This window comes from Plasmodium malariae, assembly GCF_900090045.1.
Source record: "Plasmodium malariae genome assembly, chromosome: 10".
Classification (NCBI taxonomy): Eukaryota; Apicomplexa; class Aconoidasida; order Haemosporida; family Plasmodiidae; genus Plasmodium; species Plasmodium malariae.
The window spans coordinates 1,271,986-1,283,066 of NC_041784.1; the positions used below are offsets into that span (position 1 = coordinate 1,271,986).

General features: G+C 27.7%; 2 protein-coding genes across 2 annotated transcripts; both read right to left on the minus strand.

Annotated features, from left to right (window-relative positions):
- Positions 1-631: 631 nt before the first annotated feature.
- On the minus strand, positions 632-3,406 carry PmUG01_10036600 (conserved Plasmodium protein, unknown function; the record flags this gene model as incomplete). Its single annotated transcript, XM_029005563.1, has 1 exon — positions 632-3,406. One exon carries the CDS (start codon positions 3,404-3,406, stop codon positions 632-634), a length of 2,775 nt encoding a protein of 924 aa, XP_028862140.1.
- A 1,408-nt stretch (positions 3,407-4,814) lies between these two features.
- On the minus strand, positions 4,815-10,912 carry PmUG01_10036700 (conserved Plasmodium protein, unknown function; the record flags this gene model as incomplete). The annotated part of the gene is made up of 13 exons (XM_029005564.1): positions 4,815-4,909; positions 5,275-6,531; positions 6,875-7,424; positions 7,560-7,678; positions 7,907-7,960; positions 8,064-8,280; positions 8,486-8,785; positions 8,919-8,995; positions 9,144-9,329; positions 9,512-9,730; positions 9,871-9,944; positions 10,163-10,322; positions 10,540-10,912. 13 exons carry the CDS (start codon positions 10,910-10,912, stop codon positions 4,815-4,817), a joined length of 3,681 nt encoding a protein of 1,226 aa, XP_028862141.1.
- Positions 10,913-11,081: the final 169 nt, after the last annotated feature.

An 11,081-nucleotide genomic window follows, 5' to 3' on the forward strand; every position in this document is an offset into this window, starting at 1 on the left:
AAATAAAATATTAAAATAAAATATTAAAATAAAATATTAAAATAGAAAATTAAAATAAAAAAATTAAAATAAAAAATAAAAAAAAAAAAAAATTAAAATAAATTAATAAATAATTAACTTGTGTAACATAAGAAGCATAAGAAACATGAAACGCATATAACAGCTCAATGCAATATGAGCAACATACAAAGATTAAAAAAAAAAAAAAAAAACTTCAAATTGAGCTAAAAATAGACATAAAAATATTTCGATGAGAATTACAAAACGCACATCAAAAATGGAAACAAGAATATATACATACACATATATGCACATACATACATATGTACATGCGTGTGTTCATGTTCATTTTTGCACATGCAATCCATACACATGAGTAACATCCCGATACAACCCTTTGTCATGGTTCACCTATAAGGAGGGCCTACAAAATGCTACGAGAGTAATAATGAAGGAAAAAAAATCATGTATATTGATGTATATCCTTATAAGGGAGAACTGTCAAGTGGGATGATGATATCTGAACATGTATTATAATACTAGTGGGTCAACGAGTGAGCAAACGACGTAGCCCATAACTGCGCACGCACCATTGGTACTCTTCTTAACCGGGAGAGAACCGATGGGAGAATCAAAAAATTCCAGACTGCTTCAACATTTGGAGCAAATACATGCTTTTGTTGTCATTTTCCTTCCTGCACTGTTCATAAGTATTGTGATACCCTTTTTTAAGCGCATCGACTAAAATTTTTCGTACATTCTGATTTTTCAAAGACTGTACGATAAAATTTTTTAAATTTATATCATTTAACTTTTGAACCTTATTTAAAAGGTAAATTATATCAACATCTTTTTCTTCTTTTATTGCCTCTGATAAATTATCAGTAGTGTTACCATCTTTATTGTCAATATTAGTGTTGTCAGGTTCTTTAGTTTTAAACCCAATAACACTTTTTTTTTTTTTTTTCCTGAACATATTTTCCCCCATATTACCTAGTCCAAAAAAATTATTTAGTTCTGAGAATAAATCATTCTGACCCTCTTCATCAGTTTCATCTTGATTATTTTCATTTCTATTATCACCAAAAAAATTTTTAAAGATACCTGAGAAAATAGAATTAGGGAAAAGGTCATCCATTTTATCCATATTTCCGTACTGATAATCATTGTTTCCATCATTTTCATCTGAAGAATCATCATTTGAGTCTATTCCATTCCGTCTGATAATAATTTGTGTATGTACATTGTTATCGTCATTAGTATATCTCCTTACTATAATGTTTTTTCTCTTTTTATTTTTATTACCATTACCACTGTTATTGATGTTACTACTGATATTTGCAGCTGCTGTGCCTTCATAAACACGACACTTTGAAACTCTCTTTATGATTTCCTTTTCATCCTGGCAATCATCATATTTTATCCTTCTTGATAATAATTCTTTTTTAAAATCGTTCAACATTTCAAAACTGTATTCAGGATGAGACGTGTACAAATTGTACAGATGGTTGTATTCATCATTTAAAGATTGTTCATTCTTTTTATTTACATTATTCGACTTGAACCGATGTAACGAATATAAATTATTCTTTATCTCGTATGTGACAAATTTTTCCAATATTTCAGATGCTTTTTCATAATCTCTTATATCATTTTTCATCATAGCTACTATTTTATGTAACATGTTTTGTTTTTCATCATTACTCAATTTTTTAAAAAAATTTATCATTTCGTTATACCTTATGTCGAATTCTTTATTTCCACTAGTGCTTTCATTTTTTTTTAAAAATTCTGAACCGTACAGAATTTTTATTGCATATCTCTTTATTACATCATTCGTAGTTTTGCAATCTTTTATGTATATATTTTCCTTCTCTAATTCATTCGTTATTTTTAAAAAACTTAATTCTTTCCTTTTTAATTTTTCAAAAATTTCTTGGCATTTGCGCTCAACTAGTAAATCGTCAATGTGTTTATCACTTTGCTTACTATTCCATTGACTCCCATCCTTAGCATCATGCTGACTGTTCATGTTGTATGTATAACTATCCTCCCTTTCTGATATACTGTTTTGATTGTCCTTGGACATATCTACAGAAGAAGCGCTTGACATATTGTAATAATAAAGAATTATATTATTTTTTAAATCAAAAAATATTTTTTTATTTTCAAGGAAGTCTAACCCTAACAGTACTATATTTGCATCCAAGTAATCAAGTTCGCTTTTATAAATGCTTTTCAGTTCAATTGGAATAAGTTCATTCAACTTAGATATAATGTTAATATTGTTTACTTGCACCCTTTGTGCTTTGCACTTGTTATTTAATATATTTTCAATTATAACACTGTTGTATTTCTTTTTTTTTTCTTCTTCATCTTTTTCGTTTCTCACTATCCCTGTGTTTTCGCTGTTTACAATCATTGTATTTGAACTGCCGGTGTCTATTATACCTTTGTGCATTTGCCCCTCTATGTTTACATGGAAATATTTAATATTGTTGGAGTAGTCATATAACTTAATTTCATGCACTTGTTCATTATTTTTAAAAAAGGCATCTACCGCGTTATTACTACTTCTATCACTAGCATCGACAGTAGCACTGATAGTACTACCTGTAACAGCATGCCCATCTTCCTCTTTTAATACTATATTCATACTGACCATGTCTAACATAAAACCGCTATACCTTTTGAAGAAGTCAAAGCCTATTAGACCATCAAAATTTTTGCCCAACTCATTGTTTCTTATTATGTAGAACGAAACAGTTCCATTTGTCATGTTACTCTTCATATTTATTACTTTATCTACCAATACTTTATTATCATTTAAATGTATTTCTTCCTTTACACTTTGAATATCATCATTATCATATGAAAAATGCATATGATCATTCCCATGATGCTCCTTATTATACCTATCACGCCAGTGGATTCCATAATTTTCATTTCTTATATCCCTCCTTCCCGATACCTTTTCCCCCTTGTCAAATATATAACTGTTATCACTACACAGATCTAAAATAAATTTATTTTCCTCATCATTAATAAAAAGCTTCGTACATAGGACGTCATTCCCGCTGCTGCTTTTAAATTTTTCAATAATTATTTCATTTTTATGTCCATCATTTTTTTTCACGTCTAAATGGACCTTTCTCTTGCCCCTTTCACTGCCTATGCTGCTACTGCTGCTGCTATTATGGAGCTTCTTACCTCTTTCGAATACCTTATTACTAAAATATAAATGCTTTGTTATATGCTTATTACTCGTAGGTAATGATGCTGTGATAAAATTATTGTTATCATTTATGTATAGTATGCTGTTGTTTACGTTTTTTCGTAATTGAAGAGTATCATAATACGCACATAATAATATGGACCATATAGCGAAAACAAATAGTAAAGACATTTTTTTTTTTTTTTTTTTCTTTGCTTTACTTTTTTTTTTTTTTTTTTTTTTTTTTTTATATAATAATCCTTATTTTTATAAAATTTTGGCTAGCCATAAGCGAATTTTTGATCGTAGAAAAGTATCACTATTAACATGTTTGAATTTTATTTTTTTCAAAACAAAATGTAAATATAACAATACTCGGAGCATTTCAAATTATTTCGTAAATTATGCTACACATACGAGTCCCCCCTTGTCATAGTCCTGAATGTATAGCAAATACGAATGTATGTAAACTCGTAAACTCATAAATACGTAAATACTTAAATGATTGAATGAACAAGTGAGAAAATGCATACATACATATATGCATACATACATATATACATACATACAAGCATGCGTGCGTACGTAGTACCTTTGTACATAAATAACGCATACCCCATAGATACACGTGAGCTCGCTCCTGTTTGTGAACTTGCGTTTCGTGCAAATTTTCTTGAAGGACATAGCTTTCGAAGCTACTTTTTTATTACTTTTTTAAAAACAAAGAAAAAAAGAAAAAAATAATAGAACGAAAAAATGAAAAAACGAAAAAATGAAAAAACGAAAAAATGAAAAAATGAAAAAAATGAAAAAACGAAAAAACGAAAAAACGAAAAAAAGAAAAAAAGAAAAAAAGAAAAAAAAAAAAAAGGATTCTCCTACATACATATATGCATATATATATATATATATATATATATATATAACATGTGCGGTAAGCGAGTGTTATTAACAAAAACAAAAAAGTCTACCTCTTTTTGCCGTGCATATTTAATTGGTTGGAAAAATGCAAATGATATATTTCTTCAAATACATTACAAGCTTAGAGAGGATTTATATTTTATGTATATATGGAAAGAAAAATTTATATGGCTCTTAACGGAAAAAGAAAAAATCAAAGTGTTATTTTGATTTTGCATCTTGTTCTTTCTTTTTTGTTTTATGTTTCTTATTTACTGTTTATTTTATTTTTTTTTTTATTTTTTTATTTTTTTTTATTTTATTTTATTTTATTTTATTTTTTTTTGTGACACTTAGCATAAAAAAATATTAATTATTATTCAAATGTTGGCCACTGAAATTTTTTTTTTTTTTTTTTTTACACAAACATCCGTATGTATAAGTATGTACATATATATACATATATATATATATATACATACATATATATATATACATACATATATATATATATATGGACGTACATACATAAGTACCCCCATACATGTATTCGTTTCTACGTTCGCTAGATAAAGTGCTGTAAAAAGGAGCACTTAGTAGAAGCGCAACGAATATGAATATAAGGCAAAATTTCAGGTGGTACCAAATGGGGGTAGATGATACCTTATTATTTTTTTTCTTTTCCCATTCCCTTCACTGGTTATATCGGTTTGCCGAATACACCGCCATCAGACTTCATCTCTTCCTCGGAGTGATTGTCTTGTTTCTCTTTTTGATCCTCCTGCTTTTTGTGAACTAAGAGAGATTTGAAAACACAAAAATAAAAAAAATAAAAAAAATAAAAAAAATAAAAACAAATAAAAACAATAAAAAAAAATAAAAAAAATAAAAAAAATAAAAAAAATAAAAACAAATAAAAACAATAAAAAAAAATAAAAAAAATAAAAAAAATAAAAACAAATAAAAACAAATTTCAAGTTTAACGGGGAAGTAATAGGGTACGCGTGTATACATGTATATATGTGAGGGCGTATATATATGCACGTATCTGTGTGCATATATATATATGCATGTATTGGTGTGAGTGTATATATATATATGTATATATATATGTATGTGCGTGCGAGTATGAGGAGGCATTGCGCCTCCGTGGTACTTACATGTTTCGTCCTTTATAACATGAATAACGGTACTCTTCAATTTGTTCCTAAGGAGAATACTCTTTTCCATTTCGTTGATATCGTCAGATAGCTTTTTTTGCAAGTTGAACAAATGACTTTTATATAAAATTTTATTTTGATATTCAGTCTTTAAGTCTTTTTTAGTGCTATTTAACTGGTTTATATTGTGTATAAGTATATGTCTTTTTATTTTCAAAAAGAGAATATACGTGAAGGATAATTTTATATTTTCTATATATCCCAAGTCTATGTTTAAATCATTTAGCATTTGTTTCAACTGACTTCTTTTTTTTTTTTTTTTTCTTTCTTTCTTTTGTACAGAGTTTTTGTCGTACATGCCCCTTTTGATTAAATTGATCAGTCGCATTTTTCCATTATTCCCATTTTGCACATTGGACTCACTGTATGCACTTTTTTCATGCAAAAAATTGAAATCATATTTTGCCTTAAGCAATTTTGTAAAAAACAACTTCATGTTTTCTACAGCTAAGGCAATTGTTAGTTCGTTGTAATCTTGTAAATAATTTCCTAGACTATTTTCAGCTATGCCAGTATGTTCCATTTTATCCGCAGTTATTGCCATGCCATTTTTATTTTCAGGAATATACTTATCAGTAGACTCTTTCCTGTCCTCCTTTTCACCATTTGTTACATTGTTGCTTATCATTTGATCATCCATTTTAATATCGTTCATCCTCTGACTCCTCATCTCCAATTTTTTCACTGACCTGTTCGGAAGCTGGTTGTTATACAGCTCATCGCTAATCCCATGTGCGCCGTTCATACTATAGTCGTAAAAATTTACCAAATTGGGCTGACTGTGCAGGAAATTATTTTGCATAAATTGTTGGTAGCAATAATGGTTGTACCACTGAACTTGTTGATTTATAATTTGACATATTTCATATTTTTCTTTTAAAATCCTGACCTTTTCAAATGTTTTGTCTAAACTATATAGCACTGCTTTATAATAAAGAAAAATATCTTGATCATTAATAATCATATCGTCAAAAGGTAAAATATACTCGTTATTTTTATTTAGTTTAATTTTTACATTTTGTTCACTCTCTTTTAGAAAAATAAATAAATATATTGATGTGATATAAAACAAGAAAAAGAAAAAAAGAAATTTGTTAAAAACTTCATATGCTGAAAATGTTTCGCTAGTCTGAATGTGATAATACAGCATAACCCAAGTTAAGAAATTTTTGCTGAAACAGAAAAATGCACCTGAGCCTGATGGAAACAAACGGAAAATTTAAAGTGAAATGGGGTTTAACAATACGGAGTAATATGGTGCAAAACTCTCTTTTGCATTTTGTACACTACTGCGCTCATACCCCTACACATTGTTGTGCTTTTTTCGAATTGTACATGCATGAATTTGTGCATATATATATGAATGTGTGCATATATATGAATGTGTGCATATATATGAATGTGGGCATATATATGAATATGTGCATATATATATATGAATGTGTGCATATATACAAATGCTAGCACATACACAGATGCTGGCACATATACATACAATAAACACGCCCGTGTGTGTGTGTGTGCTCGTGTTTTGTCCTACTCAGCAGGGACATCAACAAAACGAAGAAAAAGATGGATGCCGTGATAAAGAAGAAGTAATACTTGTACTTAACAAATACAGTAAAATAATTTATAAAAAAAAAGATATAAATTTTCAATATGACTACAACAAGAATAATATATGAAAATAAATTTCCATAAAACTTGCACACTTTTATCCTTAACAGGTTATTAATTAAGGATTTAAATTTGTCTAACTTGTTCACGCTAAACGTATCAGATATATTTCTATTTTTTATATGATCCACATAATCATTAGAATTACTAACTGATTGTAATGTCATAAAATTAAAGATAAAGAAGAGAATACAAATTATGAAAAAACACACATAAAAACAAAGTAAAAATTTATTTCTAACATAATATAACAAGTGCATTATTGAGAAACTGTAACTTAAAGTTATAATTAAAAGGAGTATCAAAATTATTAATTTACTCCTGTAATTCGTATTATTAAATTCGTTAATTTCCTGCACAAATATTTCTTTTTTTTTTCTGAACTGTTCATTATTTTGAATGCTATATGACACCTACCAAAAAAAAAAAAAAAAAAAAAAAAAAAAAATAGCTAGCTAGCCAAAATTAGGTAAAAACAGTAGATACATTGTTTGTGCCTAATTTTTTTTTCATTTTTTCTTTTTTTCTGTACAGCTTGCGTGCCTTACGTTTATTAACACAAACAAGTTGTGTTCAAAGTTGTAAAGTACAGAATAAGCATTGCAGTATTTTACAACTCCATTTTTGTCGTCAAACAAGTCCTTATACTGATTTAATTCTCCTTTTTCTAATGCAAAAACGGAAGTACAGGAAAAAATGAATAAAAGGGAAGAAATAAAAGCAAGAAACAAAATAAATAAATGAAGTAACAAAATGAATAAATGAAGTAACAAAATGAATAAATGAAGTAACAAAATGAATAAATGAAGTAACAAAATAACATTTGTAGGAAGGGATAGTAATGTGTTAAACGGGCATATAATAAACATATGCAGTTTTTTTTGAAAGTAGGTACTTGTGTCAGGTTCGTCCGATAGCAAAGGGTTATCCACTGTTACTTCTTCTAACACTGTATAAAAAAATTCGAAAAAAGGGGAAATTGTCCAAATGGCAAAAAAAAATTTTTTTTTTTCCCCGTAAATACAAATATATGTATTACATGTACATATTACCTTTTCCCCCTTCGCTTAATTTTACATATAAGTCATAAGGAAAAATATGAAAAAAATTCTCATATACAAATATATTGTTTTCCCTGAAATCAGATTCAAGCTCAAACAATTTTTTATTTTTTAAATTCTTCTTATTCCTCATTATGTTATTTATTACAATTGAATTTAAATATTCCAAATATTCGGAAGAATGTGTAAAATTGTCAAAAGATTTTTCCTGCACGTATAAGGAAGTGTTACACGCGCGCAAGCACGCATGTGTGAAGAGGTATAAACGTACATATATATATATATATATATATATATATATATATATATATATACACACATATATATATATATACATGTGAGAGTACATACTCGCGCACGTATGCGCCTATGTATTGAGCTTCCCCCTTTTTATTTTATTTCATAGTTTTTACCTCATTCGTTTCAGTTATGAAGGGTTCTTTTAATAACTTTGCATAATTTGCATTAATATGAGAGAATGAATTTCGATCAAAGAATATCTTCAGAACGAATACAATCAAAAATAGGGAAAAAATGAACATATTTGAAATTTTTAGAATGTCTATTCTTATACTTTTTTCCACGTCTTCGTAATGCTCTAAATTATCGTAATTATCCACATTTTCGTAATTTTCCTCATTATCATTATTCCCTACATCGCCATAGTTGCCATCCTTTTTGTCATTCTTTTCTTCTCCTAATTCTATTGATGCCTATAAATGTGGGTATACATTTTTTTAACGCTATTAGAGCGTGTCACTTATTGTACTATTGAGCTTTTTCATTTTACTAATTTTTTTTTATCATTTTCATTTATTTCGTTTTATTTTCCTTTTCTTCTTTTACAATTTTTTTATCCTCCCTCAAGAGAAAGAAATACTTCTTTGGTTTGGCCCACAGGGGGTTATTTAGCGGTTTAAAATCTATAGAAAATAAAAAAAAAAAAAAAAATAAAAATTGTTCGCCCATTCATATATGTTAAGTAAACATAGCAGTAGTAGAAGCAATATCAGATTAGGTATAGACAAGTTATTTTCTTCTAAATGCATATTTTTCTAGAGTATTTATTACTAAAAAGGTCACTGTAACTATATATAACTAAAAATATTGTAGCTGTGGATACGATAATAATCATCGGTATAAAGAAGAAGTTAAAAATTAATACAAAAAGGAAATTGTAAATGAATTCATTTTTATATTTCGAAGAGTCTGAAAAGGTGTATACTGAATTAAAGTAGCTGTTAAAATTTTCATCATCTGCAAGGAGAAAAGAAGAAATGGGTAATAGGGGGAGTGCACATTGGAAAAAATTAAGAAATTACGCATATGGATATGCATATGTATATACACATATATTCATATATATGTATATATATATGAGAATGCATCCATGTGTACGAAGATTTTGCTCATCTATTTAGGCCCATTTATCCCCTTACTTGAAAAGTAGTTAATAATTATGAAAAGTAAAAAACTAAGAAGAAATGCTAAAAGTACACAGTTGTATTGGATTGTTTGCTTTATTATTTTTATTGGAATAATAAACAATGTACAAAGTTTTGAAGACGCTTTAAGTACATTTAGGATTAGAAAAAGATAATACAAGTATATTAACAGTTCAAGGGTCTTTTCATGGAAGGAATTATATTCTATTGAGTCTACGCAAGAAGGGGGAAAAAAAAAAAAAAAAAATATAAATAAATAAAAGAGAGGAAGTGAAAGTTAAATAACATACATATATGTATATATGTATGCTTACATATGTGCAATGCATGCGTGTTGATTTCTTATAGTGTACCTATAAACTGCTGGTAGAGGATGTTTAAATTGATAAGTGCAACTATGCTTATCTGAAATATATTTTTTTTTGTCCTAACAATTTAAAAAGGAAAGAAGAAAATAATACGTCTGTAAGGAGCAGTGGCAAAGAGAAATGCCCCCTTTAGCTATACATTTGCGCATATATTTATTTATTCATGTGTCTATACACTTATTTAGTCATGTAATTATGCACTCATTCATTCTTATATGTGTGTGTTTTTTAACTCTCTCTTGTATTTTTTGATATTTTATTTTTTATATAGTTTAACTTTTTTTTCTCCCAGTCCCTATATATTACTGTAAATGTGAAGAGGTTGAATAAAATATATAGTAACCATTCAGTCCAGTAGTAATAATGCGTAACGCTTATACTTGTTTGTTCTTTAAAAATTGCCGAATTAAATAAATGATTAAATGAAATTATATAATCTTCAAAAAAAAAAAAAAAATAAAATAAAAAAAAAATAAATAATCGAGGAGATCAATGCGAATCTACATATATTTGCACAGGTATACACAAATACAGGCACAACCACACCTATTCATTAGCCCATGTTCCTATATACATACTCCCCCCGCTCCCTCATATACATGTAGACATATGTGAACGAAGTTGTGTGCATATTTTAAGTACGCCTATATGTACCTATATACGTGTTAGCATTTTTATTATAAAATTGTAAGGAATATTTAAGCGGACTTTTCTTCTGAAATCTGGAATAATTTATTTTTTCATAATTGCACATGCTATTTATTTTTGATAAATTATTTTGGATTATTCCTATATCGCTAAAAGAGACATATTTATTTTGTAAGGTATAAGATAATGTTTGATTAAAGCAGTTTATAAATTCATCATTACTATAAGTGTAGTATATACTAATTAATTTTATGTACAAAAATACATGGATGATTAATAAAACTATATTTATTATAAAGGAATAGTCGTATTCTTCCTTTTTATTTAATATTTTGTTTTGAATTCTTTCAAGATCTAAAATTTCGCTATCGTTCATCATTTTACTCACATGCGCACACACACGTATGCTTACATATATTTGCACACACACACACACACAATCACACAGGGAGAGAAAAAAAAAAAAAAAAAAAAAAAAACTAAAAAAAATATTTTTTTTTTTTTTTTTTTTATAGATCACTGAAAAAGTTACTTAATACATGCACACC